Source organism: Acipenser ruthenus, chromosome 19 (genome assembly GCF_902713425.1).
Source record: "Acipenser ruthenus chromosome 19, fAciRut3.2 maternal haplotype, whole genome shotgun sequence".
NCBI lineage: Eukaryota > Metazoa > Chordata > Actinopteri > Acipenseriformes > Acipenseridae > Acipenser > Acipenser ruthenus.
The window spans coordinates 13,856,237-13,876,745 of record NC_081207.1 but is presented as its reverse complement, the minus strand read 5'-3'; the positions used below and the strand labels follow the sequence as shown (position 1 = coordinate 13,876,745).

Below are 20,509 nucleotides of genomic sequence, written 5' to 3'. Positions count from 1 at the left end.
CACGCATGTTTCCCACTGGTTGCCTGGCTACACTTGCATGTCCACGTGGTTGTTTTAAGTAAACAAACAACATTATAGCAGAACAAGCTGATCAGCTCCTATTACACTAAAATGTCCGCTGTTTTGGGAGGGATTCTCTGAATAACCGTGCGATCTTCATCCTTACAATTGTATTTAATAGAGCAAGCGATTATGAACAGTTCTGTCTATGGCACGCATTACCTGAAAGATACGCTTGCAAAGTCAACCCCCCCCCCCCCCATGCGTCTTTTCAATGGGTTACACGCGTGTTTTTTTTGCAACAGATTCAGGATTTGTGACTGTGTTTGACCACATAATTATATGACGATTTTTAAGCAAACTGTATTCACGTGACTTGTAAAGCTCATGTATTAAACATTTTAGTATTACAATTGTGTTCTGGTTTAAAAATAAAAGTGCAGTTTTTTGTTTTTTTTTGCCTTCTGTTCAGTTACAACAGCATTTAAAAAAAAAAAAAAATTGATTGTAAAACATTTCTATACAGCACGAGATCACGACAATTTTTTTCAAATATTTAGTGTGTATTCAGTATGTGTACAGTTCTGTATATGCCTGCATGTCCACAAGGTTATTTTAAATAAACAAACAACATTAGGGAAGAGATTACAGTCATTTTTCTAATATTTATAGTGTGTGCGCGGTGCATTTTTTTCCCAGCGTTAATGCCGCTGCAACAGTTCTTCAAAAAATGTTTTCTTAGTTTACAGTATGTGTCTTTTTATACTGTAGTGTGTGTAAAATATCAGCCTTTCCAGTGTATTTACTGTGGTTTAAGTTACACTAGTTAGTGAAACTGATCTGCTAGGTACCTGGAAAAAATGGCGGCTTTCAAGAAATATTTTTCCAAGACTGTACTCACGTTTCTATGGCAACAGCTGCCCCTAGTGGTGTGAATGTATCATTTCAGGGTAAAATTTGGGCAAACTGGCATGTCACCCATATTGATTGGCTCATGACGGTCATGTTTGTTGATGTAGGAACTTTTTTAGAACAGTACAAAGATAACGTATAACAAAGATTCACATCAGTTAGCCAAAGGGCTCATGAGGAGTTGTTGTTTAAGCGTTTTACGCAAAATCCAACATAGCTGCCACACCATGTGACTGATCAATTTTTCCTTAAGTAGAATCAATCGTGGACATGAGCGTACAATGTAGAAATGTTTTCACAGCTGTGCTATTTACCATTCATGAGAACAAGACTTTTGAAAATTGCACAAAAATGTTAATTAAATCCAAGATGGCTGCCACACCATGTGACCAAAGGCCGCCATATTGACCACGACACAACATCACATAGTCCTCAACATCCGTGTCATATTTTGTGCGTTTTGGTGCAGCCGATAAGAAGTTATACGCAGTTTTATAGCCAGTTGCGATGATGTCATGCAGCGTGGACGCCATGATTTTCACAGTAGCAACTTCCCTTGAACAAGCGTAACAGATGACCATACTGAGATGTTTTATTCCAATTTTTGTTTCAATCGGATAAGCAGTTTGAGAAGATGTTTGAATTTTGATGATTTTGTATTTTTATGGTAATTTTGTCATTAATCAATGTGGTTGCCAAACCACAGAACCAATCAGCTTCATATTAACAACAGTTAATCATGGACTATCCCTCAACATGTATAGCAATTTTCAGAACTCTGCAGTAAGCGGTTTCTGATACATAGGCGTTTTAACAAATTTTGCAAAATCCAATATGGCTGCCAAACCATGTGACTTGCTCAAATTTGCTGAATATCACCAACTATTATCCATAGGCATCTACCAGTGTACCGAATTTAGTGAGTTTTTGAGCATGTGTTGGCAGAAAAAAAATAAAATAAATAATAATAATAATAATAATAATAATCCTAACAAACAATAGGCTTCCCCAGCCTACGGCTTGGAAGCCTAATAAACATAACAATAGGCTTCCCAGCCTTTGGCTTGGAAGCCTAATAATGAACACCGCAATAATAATACGCTTCCCCAGCCTTTGGCTTGGAAGCCTAATAATCCTAATGGAAACAATAGGCTTCCCCAGCCTATGGCTTGGAAGCCTAATAATAATAATAATAATAATAATAAACACAGCAATAACAATAGGCTTCCCCAGCCTACGGCTTGGAAGCCTAATAATAATAATCCTAACAGTAACAATAGGTGTCCAGTAACTACATTGCTTGGCCTTCTAATAATAATAATCCTAACAAAAACTATAGGCTTCCCAACCTATGGCTTGAAAGCCTAATAATAATCATTACAATAACAATAGGTGTCTAGCAATTATGTTGCTTGACCCCCTAAAAATAATCCTAATAATAACAATAGGTGTCCAGCAACTACGTTGCTTGGACCCCTAATAATAATCCTCTGGATATCTGTGGCGGTTTATATTTATTTTGATCACTATGGAAGCTTGTGGGAGGGTAGTGGGTGGAGCTTTAGGGAAGGACCAGAAATGACAGCACACAGGAGCCGGAAGTGTCGTTTAGTCCTTGGAGCCCTGTACCATCAATGGTAACAGGCAGGATTTTATTTTAACACACAAAAATACAACAGTCCAGCATTGCAGAAAATAAACAAGAAAACCACCTGGAATACCAGCAATGGTAAACTCAGGTTTCAAATAAAAAGAATAAACAAAAACGTCTCGTTACAAAACCACAATAAAGGAAGCACTGGGTTTCTCCATGCTACTGCAGTGGGTTTCCTCTCACTGCCTCTTGGCTCTCTTCCACGGATTACTGGCTTGTCCTGGGCTTTCTTCACTGCGGCAATCCACCAAAGTTTCAAGCTTCTGTGAATTACAGCAGTTTGATAAAAACAAAACAACAAAGCACAACGCGTGTTTTCAGGTCAGGACAGGGAGCCGAATGGCAAAACCATACTGCTTAAATACTGCCAAGTCCCACCCCTGCAATCAGCACGCTGCCTCACGTCAGCCAATCGACGAGAACAGCACAGCTGATTGCAATGATGGGACCTGACGGCCGCATGGTTCCACCTTGGTCCAAGATGGCCGCCTGACCCGGAACTTCCTGTATGGTCAGAGTTCAGCCTCCTGACCCAATCACGGTCAACCCTACACAGCGCTGCCAGTGGTCGGGAGGGCGAATTACGACAGGGACTCCTTTCAATCCTGTCACAAAGCTTTATCTAATTATCCCAGGATAGTGTCCTCCTTTGTGCTGCAAGACTTACTGTAATTGTGCCTTATGTTTCTTCAGTGTTAGTGGGCAGTAACTGCAGTATGATAAGTGTTGTGAACACGGCTCATTAGAATGGATGTGATGTGTAACAATTTGACCCTAAGCTTGTTAGCATGGTGCTGTTCTGTACAGTCGACACCCAATAGCTTTTAAGTAAAGCTTCATCACTCAACACTCCTACAATCTGCAAGACACCTGTCAGATAATCAGGGAGCTTCTTTTAAAAAATAACAAATAAAAAACTCAATACTATACATCATTTTGTTGTAACTGGAAAGTTGAACAAAAGTTTATTTGAATTTTTTTACAGTGAAAAATCTTATACGGATTTTAAACACAAAATGTCTTTTGTTCTTCATTAATGATGGTTTTATGAAGGTCATCTAATGAATTACCGTGTAAAACAAAGGCTTTTTTTCTCGGGTGTACCTTGTGTGGCATAGCTTAACATGTGTGGATTAAAGTTCGTTCTCATAGGAAATCAGCTACATCAGCAATGCATGCATTTATATTATAGCTCAGCCATGATAATGACATCGGAGATAACAACCGCTACAAAAGCAAAATTGAGCTTGATGTGAGTTCCTGGCCCCGCCCCTGTGTGTGATGCTGCTGTTCCTGGTCCAGCCCTGTGTTTGATCCTGCTGTTCCTGGCCCCGCCCCTGTGTGTGATGTTGCTGTTCCTGGCCCTGCCCCTGTGTTTGATCCTGCTATTCCTGGCCCTGCCCCTGTGTGTGTTGCTGCTGTTCCTGGCCTTGCCCCTGTGTGCGATGCTGCTGTTCCTGGCCTTGCCCCTGTGTGCGATGCTGCTGTTCCTGGCCCTGCCCCTGTGTGTGATGCTGCTGTTCCTGGCCCTGCCCCTGTGTGTGATGCTGCTGTTCCTGGCCCTGCCCCTATGTGTGAAGCTGCTGTTCCTGGCCCTGCCCCTGTGTGTGAAGCTGCTGTTCCTGGCCCTGCCCCTGTGTGTGATGCTGCTGTTCCTGGCCTTGCCCTGTGTGTGATGCTGCTGTTTCTGGCCCTGCCCCTGTGTGTGAAGCTGCTGTTCCTGGCCCTGCCCCTGTGTGGGATGCTGTTCTCTTTTTCATTGTTAATGTTATGTTGGTTTGTCCCGCAGTGCCTGCCCTACTCCCTCCTGCTCACAGAGCTGGAGATGAGGAACGTGAGGGAGCTGGAGGACCTGATCATTGAGGCCATCTACGCTGACATCATTCAGGGCAAGCTGGACCAGCACAAGCAACAGGTGGAGGTGGACTTCAGCATGGGCCGGGACCTGCAGAGAGGAGAGCTGCCCTCCATCTCACACACCCTGCAGGAGTGGTAATACAGCACTGTCTGTGGTGTGGATTTAATACAGCACTGTCTGTGTGGGTGTGGAGTTAATATAGCACTGTCTGTGTGGATGTGAATTTAATACACTATGTCTGCGAGGGTCTGCATGTCTGTCAAGGATGCATTTATTTGTGTAATTGTGGGAGATGTAGTTCTGATGTCAGTGCTTTGTGAAAAGTGCTTTGTGTTGAGGGTTTCAGGGAACTGGTTTTGGTTTCACTGCTTCTGTGATGTCATTGCAGGTGCTCTGGTTGTGAAGCAGTGCTTGCTGGGATTGAAGAGCAGGTGATGAGGGCCAATCAGTATCGAGAGCACCAGCTGAAGGTCAAGCAGCAGGTCGAGAACGAGGTCAGAAACTGGGGGCTGCTATCGTGGCTGTAGCTTTCTTGTTATTATAGGTAGGGGTCTACTTAAATCGCAGTAAATTTACGTATTTTTTCACGGGTATGTTGCGGAATAAAATAAGGATTTCGCAGACATTTTGCGGACCTGTTTAAACATTAAATTAACCTAGGTAGACAGTATTTCAGAACACTATAAAGCCTAAAAATAGTGGTACTTGCTTCCTTACTAAAACAGAGTGCTGTCATTTGCTAAAGGCAAGCATGCAGGATCCCCCTGCAGTTGTCTTGCCCATACATTAAGACTGCACATTCTGCATCCACTGAATTGGTTGGAAGTTAAGGCAAAGCTTTGCCAAGATATACAGATGTGGAAATCGATTATAAACAGCCCAAAAACTCGGTTATACAAGGGCATCTGGTTAATAAAGGCAATGTATGCAGTACGTTCGTTTTCATGTTATTTGTTCCATCCAATAATTTATTTTATTAGTACCGAGTCAAAACAAAGAAAACGTGGCTATTCGGGTCTAAAATTCCAACTGCGAAAAAGTAAGCAGCAGGTTGAAGCCAGGTGGCTATGCTGGATCGTTTTAGTACTGATTTAACTTGCAGACAGGAATACTTTTTGTGTGGGCTGACTTTCCAGTTTGGTTTCTGAAAGCTGTTTATTTTACATTCTGTTCAGCAGCCTCCTTAGTAGCCTTTTGTTTAATGTGTGATTCTGAAGTTAAATAGCGATAGATCGGATTTTCTCCAAAGACACATTAAGATATGCAAAACAATTACCTCAGTCTGCATGTAAAGTTTATTTGGGAAATATCTTGAAACGATCATCAGCCGAAATATACTTTGCTTTTTTTGTCATCCATTTCTACTATTTTAACTATTTAATGCTGAAAACTAGATTTTAGCAACCTAAATCAAAACAATGCAGCACCAACTTTGTCCCACCCCCTACTGCACAGTACAGAGCACATAAAAAGCAGTAATGATGCACTGATAGGCTGATTAAAACTTTGTCATTTGAATAGTAAACAAGAACGTTAACTGCTTTGATTAATTTCTTTTGTAAATGTTACTTGTGGACGTTTTTTGTTTTTGTTTTTTGCTTAAGTGCAATGCACACGGGACGGCGAAGGAATCAAAAAGGGCTATCTACAGAAGGAAGATACGTAGTTTGCGTCGCTTGCGTTGTGCAGTAGTTCATTTAAACAAGGTTTATTTCTATTTTTTTCCTCTCCGTACTTGTTTGTATGCATTGGCCCCTAAGAGGTGAATTTTGCGAAATCGCGATTTAGGTGTATTGGTTATTGATCCCTGTATTGGGTATTGATACTCTCTCTCAGGTCTCGAATCTCCAGAAGACTCTCAAGGCTTCCTCCTCTAACTCCTCCTCTACATCATCATCAGGCCCCGCCTCCGCTGCAGCCAATCAAGACCCAGAGCAGCAGGCTGGCGAGCCGCGAGACTCCGCCCCCTCCCAGGACCCCCGACAGCCAACCGGCAAGAAGAGCTCCAAGGTCAAAGGGTATGAGACATAACTTTATAGCGAGGAAACTGACGCCTTGCGGCTCAAACACAGGAGAGAGGGGAAGGAGGGGGGGGGGGGAAGGTGTACGAGAGTGTGGCAAAGTGGTTTGCAGTGTGCAGGTGTAGAGATGATGCAGTGCTCAAGACAATGACAAACAACAAACTACTGGTGAAATGGTGGTTTATTTATAATCCAAAGTCTGACGACAACAGTAAAGAAATGGAAGGCTGGCAATACACAACAATGTGTATAGCACAGTTGAATAAACATCGGGTTGCAGTCCCAAAATAAGACGCAGTTAAAAACACACACAAAACACACGGTCACAAGTCCAGAGTGAGTGCTGCAGTGCAGCTCCATGAAGATGGCACCCCTACAAACAGCACAAATGTTGAGTCATATAGCATTCGTTTGTGCTACGTTTGTGCCATTGAAACAAATGTTTGTGCTGCTATAATTTAAGATATTACCGATTTATTTTTTTAGGGGAGTGACGTCACTCAGCCCCCCTACAATGCCCGAATTGAACCAAACTTGTCTCATTCGTTTGTGCTATGTTTGTGCTACATTTATGCTGTTGAAACGAACATTTTTGCTATTATTGTTTCTGAGATATTAACAATATTGTTTTAGAGCAGTGACGTCACTCAGCCCCCTCCAGTAACGGAATTGAACCAAACTTGTCTCATTAGTTTGTGCTACGTTTGTGCTGGTCACTGCTGCAAAATGAATGTTACTGCTGTTTTCCTTCAAGATTTATTCACAATTCTTTTAGGGCGAGTGACGTCACAGTCCCTCTATAATAATGGGTTTAAACCAAATATGGGTCATTTGTTTATGCTGCGTTAGTGCTGCAAAATTAACGTTACTGCTGCTTTCCTTCAATATGTATTGACACTTCTTTGATAAGAATATGTCATTTGGTAAGTGACGCTGCTTACACATGTGAATACTAACAAAATAAATATGAATAGCAATGGAAGAAAGTCCAGTCTCAAACATATAGAAAAAGTGTGTCCTCTTATTCACTTATTGTTTCATAGTGTAATGAATCTGAAACAAGTGTACACTGAGGATGCATAGACAATGTTGCGATTCTTTTTTTTGCTTTTTTGTGCATCTCAAAATTTTCAAGTTCTACTTACTATTATTCAGTCCTCTTGCCTTAAGTGAATGTACATTATGAACATTAATATTCCGTGAAAAACCCCAATATGTACAATTACTTCTCTAGTGCTGTTTACACTCCCCTTCTTAAGGGATACTCTGGAATCACTAACCACCTGACCTAGCACTAATGAATTGTATTATTATTATTATTATTATTATTATTATTATTATTATTATTATTATTATTATTATTATTATTATTTATAAAACAATAAGGCATCTTATAACAATAGTAGTATTACAGTATATTCAGGGGTCTAGGGATTTTACTATGTAGCTATGTGTTTTTTTTTTTTATGAAATACATATTATTATTATATTGATTAATTATTATCCTTTATACGGTGTGGCGGAGTGTCCCGCCCCTTTGTTTATTATTTATTTATATTATGATTTATGTTTATTATGGCGAAAGCCTTTTTGTTGTTGTTTTTGTGTTTTTAAAAACCTCGTGAGGATGCGTGACTAATCAGCTAGTGATTTATTTAACTAGCTGACAGCCACGCATCCTTATTAAACTCGTGCAGACGGCGACCATCTCCTGAGTTAATTCATTGATTAATTGTTGCTAATCGGGAGATGGTCACTGTATATAAACCTGCAGCTCTCTACCCTCGGGGAAGTGTCAGAGGCGAGACAGGTTTTTCGAGAGAGAGGAGATTAAAAGCTAAACAACTGCTAAGCCTTATTTGTTTATTTGTTTGGCCAATGCGCCTTTTTGTTTAGTGTGTTTTGTGTTTGTTTAAACCTTTTGTTTATTTATTATTTAATAAAATAGCTGAGCGCCGTAGCGCTCAGTTTCAACACCGCCATTATCTGTTTTGGTTTCTGTTTCTGGTCCGTGACACCATACACACGCCACTCAACGACAGCTCGGTCACATGTGGTGTCCTGCGTTGGATAAACAACGCCTCCAGGAGCTGGGCCAGGAACAGCAAAGGGCGTTTTTTTGTTGTTCGTTTTTTTTCAAAAATAGTGTTTTGGTTTTTTTGGGGGGGGGGGGGGGGAAAAATGCTGCCGAAGGAAACAGCAGCAGGAAGTGCAACCGCGCAGGGCCAGTTGCAGGTCCTGCTGCATCTCTGCTACGCCGGACGTCTGCCTCGCCTGTCTAGACAAGGAAGGGTGGTGCTTCCTTTGTGGTGAGGTCAGGTACCTTCCCCTTGTCCAAAACCCACCATGGCAAGGGGAAGAGGAGGATTGCCCAGAGCAGGAACCAGAGGATGAGGAGGCCGAGCGTCCACAGCCCAAGGCTCCACTAGCAGGGGAAGAATACCTGGCTGCAGATATGGGAGGGGCCCCGCGGCCGTCTCCAGTGCTAGAAGGAGAGGAGCCATCGCTGCCATCTCCAGCGCCAGAGGGAGAGGAGCCATCGCTGCCATCTCCAGAAGGAGAGGAGCCATCGCTGCCGTCTCCAGCGCCAGAGGGAGAGGAGCCATCGCTGCCGTCTCCAGCGCCAGAGGGAGAGGAGCCATCGCTGCCGTCTCCAGCGCCAGAGGGAGAGGAGCCATCGCTGCCGTCTCCAGCGCCAGAGGGAGAGGAGCCATCGCTGCCGTCTCCAGCGCCAGAGGGAGAGGAGCCATCGCTGCCGTCTCCAGCGCCAGAGGGAGAGGAGCCATCGCTGCCGTCTCCAGCGCCAGAGGGAGAGGAGCCATCGCTGCCGTCTCCAGCGCCAGAGGGAGAGGAGCCATCGCTGCCGTCTCCAGCGCCAGAGGGAGAGGAGCCATCGCTGCCGTCTCCAGCGCCAGAGGGAGAGGAGCCATCGCTGCCGTCTCCAGCGCCAGAGGGAGAGGAGCCATCGCTGCCGTCTCCAGCGTTAGAGGGAGAGGTCCCACTGCTGACGTCTCCAGCGTTAGAGGGAGAGGTCCCACTGCTGACATCTCCAACGCCAGAGGGAGAGGAGCCCTCGCCACTGTCTCCAGGAGCAGAGCAGCAGGAGCTGACTCTGTCTCCACCACCGCCAGGAGCAGAGCAGCAGGAGCTGCCTCTGCCTCCGCCACCTCCACCACTAGGAGCAGAGCAGCAGGAGCTGCCTCTGCCTCCGCCACCTCCACCAGCAGAGGGTGAATATCTCCTGGTTCCGTCTCCACCGCCGTGGGAGAACTGCTTGCCCCTCCCACCTCCACCAGCAGAGGGTGAATACCTGCTGGTTCTGCCTCAACCGCCATGGGAGGACTGCTTACCCCTCCCACCTCCACCAGCAGAGGGTGAATACCTGCTGGTTACACCTCCACCGCCATGGGAAGGACTGCTCCTGCCCTGCCTCGCTCCGCCCAAGGATGCCTGCCTCGCTGCGCCCAAGGATGCCTGCCTTGCTCCATCCAAGGATGCCTACCTAGCACCGCCCAAGGATGCCTACCATGCATCGCCTGGGGAGCCTCCAGTTGCAGGGTACGAGGGAGAAGTGGAGCTCCCGCTGCTGCTAACATGGCCAGGGGCTCCCCTCCCGAGTTTGCCTCCCGAGGGTCTGCTGCTGCCGTCGCCTCTGAGGGTCCGCTGCTGCCATCGTGCCTGGGGTCGCCGCCGGCTCTGCTTCGCCTGGGAAGCTGCCGGCCATGAAGAACGGGGGGGGGGGGGGGGAGGTCAGGAGACCAGCTCCCCCCGCAGCAGTTTCGCTGCAGGGAATTGGGTGGCCGGAGCCCCAGAAGAGGGAGCTGCCGGCTACAGAGAGTAGGGGGGAAGGTCTGGAGACCACCCCCACAGGCCGCCGGGTGGCCGCAAGATTGCTTTGGCCAGAGGAGCCGGCCTGTGTGTGGTCAGCCTGGCCTCTACAGTTGTTTGGGTGGGAGGAGGACCTCCCACCGTGGCCCCCACCTTTGGCCCGTTGCTGCCCCTGTTCCTGGGCCGGGACTGTAAACCGGGACTTTGGGGACTAAGGGGGGAGGTGGCCTTTTAAGGTCATGTGTGCTGCGCACAAGAGGGGGCATGTGTGGCGGAGTGTCCCGCCCCTTTGTTTATTATTTATTTATTTTATGATTTATGTTTATTTTGGCAAAAGCCGAAATAGTTATTGTTTTTGTGTTTTTAAAAACCTCGTGAGGATGCGTGACTGATCAGCTAGTGATTTATTTAACTTGCTGACAGCCACGCATCCTTATTAAACTCGTGCAGACGGTGACCATCTCCTGAGTTAATTCATTGATTAATTGTTGCTAATTGGGAGATGGTCACTGTATATAAACCTGTAGCTCTCTACCCTCGGGAAGTGTCAGAGGTGAGACTGGTTTTGAGAAAGGAGATTAAAAGCTAAACAACTTCTAAGCCTTATTTGTTTATTTGTTTGGCCAATGCGCCTTTTTGTTTAGTGTGTTTTGTGTTATTTATTATTTATTATTTATTGTGTTATTTATTATTTAATAAAATAGCTGAGCGCCGTAGCGCTCAGTTTCACCACCGCCATTATCTGTTTTGGTTTCTGTTTCTGGTCCGTGACACCATACACACGCCACTCAACGACAACTCGGTCACATACGGTCTTACCAAAATGCTATAGATAACTAATAGCAACGGGTGTGATAACCGTTTCAACATCCATCATCTTATCATTGTAACACAAAGAAGACTGTTAAAGTTGAAACGTCTGTTTGCAGACTGTTTCCATTGATTCCATGATTTTCTGATTGAGTGCTTTATGTCCTGGATGTCTTAGCCTGCTGTGCCTCACATGTCTAAATGCTTTTAAATAACACTAAAGCGAAGTGGAAAATATTTTAAAGAGATTAAAGACAGTAAGTTTACCTTTGGTATTATAGTAAATAAACAAGATACAATAATGGTAAACAGTGTCCCCGATATTTTCTTATCTTTGTTAAACTGATTAAAGGCACAAGCAAAAATGGGTACTTGCTCAAAAGTAAGATTTCAAATGATGTACAAAATAATCATTAATATCTTAAAAAACCATAGCTGCACTAATGTTATAGCTTGGCACAAATTAATGAGACAAGTTTGATTCAATTCCGGCATTGAAAGGGGGGCTGGGGGCTCCCGAGTGGCGCATCCAGTGAAGGCGCTCCGTGAGGAGTGCAGGATGTGCCCTATAGCCTGGAGATCGCAAGTTCAAATCCAGGCTGTCACAACCGACCGTGACCGGGAGTTCCTAGGAGGCGACACACAATTGGCTGAGCGCTGCCCGGGTAGGGAGGGCTTAGGTCGGCAGGGGAATCCACGGCTCACCGCACATTAGCGACCCCTGTGGCCGATAGGGCGCCTGTGGTTCTGCAGTGGAGCCGCCAGATCTGTGTTGTCTCCGGCACTATAGGTCTGGTGGCATTGCTGTGGATCTGCAGTGTGAAAAATTACGGCTTGGCTGGAGGACGTTTCGGGGGACGCGTGTTCCAGCCGCCGTTTCCTAAGTCGGCGGGGGGGTTGCAAGCGGTGAGCCGAGGATACAGAAAATAATTGGGCATACTAAACTGGGGAGAAAACAAACAAGTAAAAAATTGGCGACAACTAAATTTTCTAAAAATAAATAAATAAATAAATAAAATAAATAAAAGAAAGGGGGGCTGAGTGACGTCACTGCCCTAAAAAAATAATCGTTAATGTCTTAAGATTTCCATTACCCGAGAGTAGATGTTAAAACTTCATGCTGATTTGAACTCGACTCTCGCCAAGATAAGCACCAAATAAGACGTAGCTATACAGTAAATTAATGTGATCCATATGTGTCTCCATCCATTTACGTTTCCTTCCATATGATGATGTAGATATCATCATATGGTGTTAATGGCTGAAGTGTAATGCTGGCTCCAGGGATCAGCTTATTTTGCCTCCCTGGCGCATCAGCACACACAACGGCTGCGATGCTGACTCCAGGGATCAACCACAGTGCGGTCTCCCCAGCGCATCAGCATGACAACCGTCTGGATTGAGCTAAGTAGGGTACATCTCTGGGGTTTTCAAGTGGGCACCTTCCATCCTCAGTGTTTCGTCGACTAGCCCACGACACCTCAAGAGGGCTCGACGGTGATTCTGGCGTCCCAGCATCACCCCCCTCCGTCCCCCACTCAACTCAGCCCAGCTTACTTACCTGTACATCAGCGTTTTCTTTCTTTCTATTGTGCTTGAGATCCCCAGCCAGAATCTTTCTGTCTCAACCACAGCCAGTTGCTGCTCCTCTCTGCTGCTTCAGATAAGTTCTTCACTGTGCGACGCAACTCTTGGCCACTGAATCCGACGTCTCTAAGAAACCGGGTTGTAGAGTGTGCCACAAATTCTCGACAACCCACCTCCACTGGGTAAACCAGGACTCTCCATCCTCGCTGTTCCGCTTCAGTGGCTAGTTGAGCATACCGCAGTTTCTTCCTCTCATACCCCTCACCTACAGCATCCTCCCATGGCACTGTTAACTCTACCAGGTGAACAAGGCGTGCTGATCCAGACCACAAGACAATATCTGGTCGAAGGTTAGTGGTGGCAATCTCAGGTGGAAAAATAAGCCGTTGACCAACATCTGCCAGCATATTCCAGTCTCTAGCAGCTTCCAGTTGTCCTGGGCGAGGATTGGTTTTAACACCTTTTCTTGGTGGTTGCTCTCCTGGGCGGAGGAATGTTGTCTTTTGTGTGTAATGTTAAAAACTATAGCAGCACAAACGTTTGTTTCAATGGCACAAACGTAGCACAAACGAATGCTATATGACTCAATGTTTCTGCTGTTTGTAGGGGGTCAACTTCATGGAGCTCTGTTGTGCTCATGGTGAAACACAATTTTAATCTGTGAATAATGGTGCAGTGTTGTCCGGGTTTGAGCTGGCCTTTATTGACAGCTCTGGATCCTGTTAGCCATCTAATAATAACAAACAGTACAATTAGACTCGACAAAACAAACAAAAGTCACGGTTATATTTTGCTTGTCCTTTAGCGTTCGCTTAACCATAAACAAAGGGGAAGATCACCTTGCCACGTACCCTGTTTCTACCTTCAGTAATGCCCCCTTGGTTAGCAAATACAGCCGTTTCTCCTCCAATCTGTGTTTGCAACATCGCTTTACCTCTGGACCGATGACTTAATGTAAAGCAGCTGTGCCCCCTTTCTAGATGGCAGACTTCCACCTAACCCTGGGAATGAATTGTCAGGCCATCCAGTCCAGGGCACTCTGTTCCCTTTACACTGCGTCCTCACATGTCAGGAGGGAGATTTATTACATTATTTATATATATATATGTTGTAACCCGGCTGGCACTCACGGTCGTTCGTTTGCCCCTTTCAAAGCAGACCCAGGACACAGGAAATGGAGTTTCAAGCGCGGTTGCGCTATTTTTAATAAACACAAAAATAAACACAAAACAAAACCTAACTTCATTTTGGAGTACTTACTAAACAGGTTATTCCCTGACTAACTTGCAGGACGGCTAAGCCGTTTACCTGGCACCACGGAACATAAACCAAAACCACACAGGTTTAACACAGCACGTACTTCTTTTATGACTGCTCGGAAGCAGAGCACCTCTCTTCTGCTTCCTTCTACTCAGCAGCCCCGTGCAGACTGACTGCACATTTTAAATACCCCTGCACCTAGTACTAATTGATAATAACTACCAGGTGCGGGTGATAATTAAACAAATAAAACAATTAATTTAAACAAAATGTGCATTTGCACATGTTTTAGGCAGGGAAGAACGTAACCCCCCTCCCTGCCGTGTTACTATATATATATATATATATATATATGTGTATATATATATATATATATATATATATATATATATAAAAAAATAATATATTTATTTATTTATTTATTTAATATACAGGTTGCGAGGAAGTGGCAAGATTTGGTCCAAGTCTAACTGAAGGAAAGAAGAGAGAAAGAAATAAAGGAAGTGAGAGGGGTTTCTGGTCTACAGAGAGAGAGACACGCACACTGACACACACACACACACACAGATTTATATGCATCAATATTATTCAATGGCTTGTGTGAATGCTTCATTTTATTTTCCTCACTAATTCAAAGGAAAGTGTTGCTAATGGAGATTTCAATGCGGGTGAAAGAATGGGCTTCATTGAAGCCTGATTTAGCACTTTTTTTTAACTTAAAGGGTACATCAGCACTACATGAAAGATAAAACATAAACTATCCCACCTTGCTATTCCGAATGTATTTGATCATTGTATAATAATCCATATGCGCCCAAACATCTGCATAATGCCACACTGCTATGTCCAAAATCACTGTTCTTGAGCATCTCTTCTGAGCCTAAAAACATGACTTCCGCGTGTACCCTCACATGTACTCTAAAATATACCAGTGTGTGGAAACACACTAGTCCATAAGGAATGAACTTGTACCTGCTTTCGTTTTGTGAAGTAGACATTTTTCACACTGTACATGTTTCCTTCGTATGTTCTATATTGATGTATTATTAGGCTTCCCAGCCAGAATGGTAGGGTGGTAGGCACCTAAGGGAAGTTGTGTCAGAGCGAAAATGAAGGTCATAGGTCACATGGTGTGGTGGCCATATTGGATTTTTCAAGAATTTTGGACAATTTAAAAAGATCTTCTTCTCCGAACCGGTTTACAGCAGAGATCTGGAACTTGGTGCACATACTCCCCCATGGCCTAGATTTACGGTTGTTCAAGAGAAGTCGATCGGTCACATCGTTTGGCGGCCATATTGGACTTGTCAAAAATATTTAAACAATTTCTTCTCTGAAACGATTATGCCGATTGAATCAAAACTTTGAATACATGGCCTTGGCAAGGTTGTCTATCAAATTTGTTCAACGCAAGTTGCCACATAAAAAAACGGCCACCGCAAGCCAATCAAATTTCAGCTATGGTCAATTTGCATATATTTTAGTGTTTCTCTATGTACAATGGGGTAGAGTGATGAAACTTCATACAATCGTAGATAACTATGGGAAATTATTGTCAACGAAAGAATGAAGTTGATTGGTCACATGATTTGGCAGCCATACTGGATTTTCCAAGCCAAATTTTCGTATATGTCCGTAAAATCAACACCATTGCAGGAAAACTCACTTGGTAGGGTGGTAGGCACCTAAGACAAGTTGTGTCAGAGTGAAAATGAAGATCATAGGTCACATGGTGTGGCGGCCATATTGGATTTCTTGAGAATTTTGGATAATTTTAAGAAATTGTCTCCGAAACTGCTTGTCACAGAGATGTGAAACTTGGCGCAATAGACTGCCCTCATAGCCTAGATTTATGGTTGTTCAAGAGAAGTCAATTGGTCACATGGTCTGGTGGCCATATTGGATTTGTCAAAAATATTCAAACGTCTTCTCTGAAACCATTATGCCGATTGAAGCCGAACTTTGCATCTAAACAAGCTCAAATGCAAAACTCGTTTAGAACTCCTTTGAGAGTTGACAGTGTCATAGCTACCATGGAATACACAAATTAACCTATAAAAGCTCTATTCAAAAATTAACTTGACCGTGACCTTTGACCTGTCCTTAAGGTAAAATGCAAAACTAGCTTATAACTCCTTAGAGTGCAGATAGGGTCATGGTTTCTGTGAACACAGATAGTAACAAGAATGCCTTGGAAGCCATCAAGTTGCTTGCAACTATAGTTATGATTAATGTTGCATTCAATTAAAAAAGGCTGTGCTGTGTAAGTGGTTGCGGGGAAAAGAAAACCAAGATGGAGTTGTTCTCTTTTCCAACTAATGAAGGGATTCGGAATGTTTGCAGAATGGACGCGTATCAAATAAAACAAATAAACTAGATGGTAACTTTACAAGTAAAGTTGTGGGGCTTGCTTTATTGGGAAAGTGGTCAAAGTAGCTGATTTGTGTCAAAAGTCACATTGTTTACTAATTGTCTCATGCTTAGAATGTGCTAGAATTTAAAATTTCTCAAAGTTCTATGACAGTTAATTCAACAGTGGGAAGTAGCCTACTGAAAGAAGTTGATGCGGTTACTAAAACAGCTGTACCTCTTGATTGGTAAGTTATTTCTGTTTTGATTTCATATTTGAATAGCAGAGAAGTAGAGGAAGATGTCATACCCTCTAACTTTTTGTCTAGCTTGTTGGGAAAGTGGTCAAAGTAGCTGATTTGTGTCAAAAGTTACATGGTTTACAGTAAATAGAATGTTGGAAGTCTGGGAGTTTTTAAACAATGGGCAGCTTTAGAATGTTGAAAAAAGTCCCATTTAAAGTGAATGAAGATGGACAAAAAAAGGACAAAAAGCTTAATAGTTTAAAAAGTATACAATATATTAAAAAGTTGTATACAAGCACATTATTCCAGACCGGTCTACACGTTTTAAAGTTTGAACGGCGTTTGTAGCTTAAACGGTGTAAGAGGAGTAGCGTGCCAAATAATAATAATAATAATAATAATAATAATAATAATAATAATAATAATAATAATAATAATAATGTCGAAGATTTAAAGAGGGGACTCTTGCTTCGCAAGCCCCACTGACTAGAAAATGAGATTCGGGAAGAATGTATTTCCTTTCGGAATGAGGTATTTGAGGATGATCTGACTTAAAATAAATATTGCATTTTTTCATCCTTCGTATTTGGTTTTCATTTGCATTTCCCGATACAACACATGCACAATTGTCTACACACTGTTGAGTGGGAAAGTCAAATTCGGCCACAAATTCCATCTCCCTGTCAGTTTCTGAACAATCTGATGCTAAAATATTGTCTGGCAGTATTTCGGACGTTCCCTGTGTACAGTCACACTGTTGCTGAGGAAAATTTGAATTTAAACTATTAATGACACAGCTTCTGATAGGGAGATGGAATTAGTGGCCGAATTTGACTTTCACACTCAACGGTGTGTAGATGATTATGCATGTGTTGTGTCAGGAATGCAAATGAAAACCAAATATGAAAAATGCAGTATTTATTTTTTTAGGTCGGATCATCCTCAAGGACCTCATTACAAAAGGAAATGCATTGTTTCCAAATCTCATTTGCTAGTTTATTTAATACGTATCAATTCTACAAACATTCTGAATCAGCTGGAGCTATATCTAAGACTTTTGGGGACATATATTGAAATAGCACAGTGCTGCTATAATTGTGGTTGGGTTCCTTCATTAGCTGGAAATGAGAACAACCACTTACACAGCACAGACTTTTTCTTTTTTATATTGAATGCATTAATCATAATAATAAATCAAATTACAACATGCAAAGGAAACATGTACAGTGTGAAAGATGTCTACTACACAAAACGAAAGCAGGTACAAGTTCCTTCCTTATGGAAAATTAAATGGGACCATGTTTGTCACACAGACCTAGTGTGTTTCCACACGGGGGTAATATTGCTTATACAACGCTTCATTGGGAATGCACTGGTACATTTCAGAGTACATGTGAGGGTACATGCGGAAGTCATTATTATTATTATTATTATTATTTATTTCTTAGCTGATGCCCTTATCCAGGGCGACTTACAATTGTTACAAGATATCACATTATGTCATGTTTTTTGGCTCAGGAGAGATGCTCAATAACAGTGATTTTGGACATAGCAATGTGGCATTATGCAAATGTTTGGGCGCATATGTATTATTAGACAATGACCAAATACATTCGGAACAGCAAGGTGGGATAATTTATGTTTTATCTTTCATGTAGTGCTGATGTATCCTTTAATAAATCATGTGTTTTAAAGAAATCTTGTCCTCCTATAGTGATGTAAAGAATGTATCCTTGATTGTTGAAATAAAATACAAATTAACACAACCCTCTTTTAACTGCTGTGTTTCATGATCTTCCATTTGTGCTGCTGTTTCTTCCATTGACTCCTAGCCTGTTTCTACAGCAGACAGAGAGGCCCTGAGAGGCAGCAGTGCTGAATAATGTTACGTTCACAAAATGAAAAACTACTTTTGTAAATACTACTGTACTACTATTATGGCTCTGGTAGACTTTTTTGGACAACATAATTTTATAGTTTCTTTGATTACATGATGTTAAATAAAATATCTAAATTATGTTCTTAGTTTTTTTTTTTTTTAATTGTCTCAATCCAAAAATTGTAGGTGATGCACAACTAGCTATACAGTATGTGCCTTCCCCCTCTCCACTCTCTTTTCCTCCGCTCTTCCTTCACTCTTTGTCCTCCACACTCTCTTCCTCTTCCACTCTTCCTATCTCTTCCTCTTCCTTTACACTTTTCTCTATTAAATGTCGTTTGCCATGTGTCAGTCCAGTTCTGAATGCTGTGAAGATCATTTTGAATGACCTTTGCTGCTTCAACAGTGTTTGCCACTCCTCCTATTTTTGTGTCGTCTGCAAAATTTAACAAGTTTGCTTACTATACCAGAATCTAAATCCGTGGCTGCATTTTACCATGGCTGCATTTTATTAACAGCAATAGCGGCTGGTTGAATATGTGTTTAGTGTTTGATACATTTCTTACTTGCAATAGAAAAATGAAGGAAAAAACAAAAATCAGAAAGTGCAAACTGACATAAAATTATACAGAGTCCCTTTGGATATTTTTTACTTAGTAATTAATTATAGTTTTATCTATCACGTTTCGGCATGTAAATTGGCATACATACTCATGGCTGGGTCCTGTTTTAGATTTGTTCAAAGCAAGTTGCTGCATTAATAAACATGGCCGCCACAAGCCAATCAAATATCTGCTATGGTCTATATCCATATATTTCAGTATAATCTTATGGTAGAATATAGTAGACTGATAAAACTTTACAGAATAGTAGAAGACTGTGAAATAAAGTCTATGAATCAAGATGATTGGGCAACATTTCAATATGGCTGCCAAACCATGTGACCAGATTTGTACATTGCTGCTTCCATACAGCCATATGTCATATTTATACAGCCATATACCATATCCATACAGCCATATCCATAGTCATATGCCATATCCATACATCCATACTGCCATACTTGGCCCCCTACATTGCTGCTTGCAGCTATATTTATTAGGCTTCCAAGCCATAGGCCATATGTCAAATGGTATGGCCAAGAAGAGACAGGCCAAGATCCCTGCAAAACAAATTCAGAGAGCTAGGGAAATTAAAAAGACAAGACCAAAACTGTGGTATTTTCTGGGATACTGCCAACACCTTGCAAAGGACCATATGGACAGCTGGAAATACAAAATCAAAATGCATGGCTAAAATCGTGGTGCACACAGGAAGGCGTCACCTTTCTTGAACATTGGAGCACATTCTGCAACAAGGACTATCTATACAGGTGGGATGGACTGCACTTAAACAGAAAGGGAACCAATCTACTCTGAGAAAGGACCCTTCAGGCGGTCCAGAAGCATTTAAACTAGAAAGGAAGGGGGGAGAAAACAAAAAAACAGAAGGGAGACTACATCAAAACAAGGGCAACAACTCAGGTAAGACCACTATTAAATGTATTTATTTAATGCTAGAAGTCTCAGAAACAAAATGTTAGAACTTGAAGCTACTGCACTAACAAGTAACTACGATGTGATAGGTGTTACAGAAACTTGGTTGTCTGAGAGTGATGGAGACGAATATAATATTAGTGGGTACACACTATATAGGAAAGACAGGCAGGACAGAAGAGGCGGAGGGGTAGCGCTATACATAAGAAATAGTCTTGAAGCCCAGGTGTTAAATCAGGACAAAGAAAACAATGCAGAATCAATATGGGTCAGAATAATGGACACAAATTCAAAGGGCATAATAATAGGAGCATGCTATAGACCGCCAAATTCAGACGCTGAGCAAAATAATCTGTTGTACAATGAAATTCGAAATGCGTGTAGAAAAGGAGAAGCCATACTAATGGGGGATTTCAACTTCCCCTGTATAAAATGGGAAAACCCGATGGGGGGCACGACGGATGAAATTGAAATGATGGAAATGACAAATGACTGCTTCCTAACGCAATTTGTCAAGGCACCGACTAGAGGGGAGGCATGCCTTGACTTAGTCTTTTCAAATAATGAAGAC

The 20,509-nt window shown here is 42.6% G+C and overlaps 1 protein-coding gene across 6 annotated transcripts in view; it reads left to right on the top strand.

Moving 5' to 3' along the window:
• cops7a (COP9 constitutive photomorphogenic homolog subunit 7A) overlaps window positions 1–18,541 on the top strand; it is a 54,482-nt gene extending 35,941 nt beyond the window's left edge. For 4 of the 6 annotated variants that reach the window (XM_058992507.1, XM_034040507.3, XM_034040509.3 and 1 more), the window contains 4 exons: window positions 4,356–4,558; window positions 4,813–4,918; window positions 6,325–6,442; window positions 14,365–18,541. In XM_058992507.1, coding sequence (XP_058848490.1) covers window positions 4,356–4,558; window positions 4,813–4,918; window positions 6,325–6,442; window positions 14,365–14,534 — 597 coding nt within the window. In that variant the 3' untranslated portion in view covers window positions 14,535–18,541. Of the gene's footprint in view, window positions 1–4,355; window positions 4,559–4,812; window positions 4,919–6,028; window positions 6,207–6,260; window positions 6,443–14,364 lie in introns of those variants that run through there. The other 2 variants (XM_034040512.3, XM_058992508.1) reach the window with 2 other exon arrangements.
• The last annotated feature ends 1,968 nt before the right edge of the window (window positions 18,542–20,509 follow it).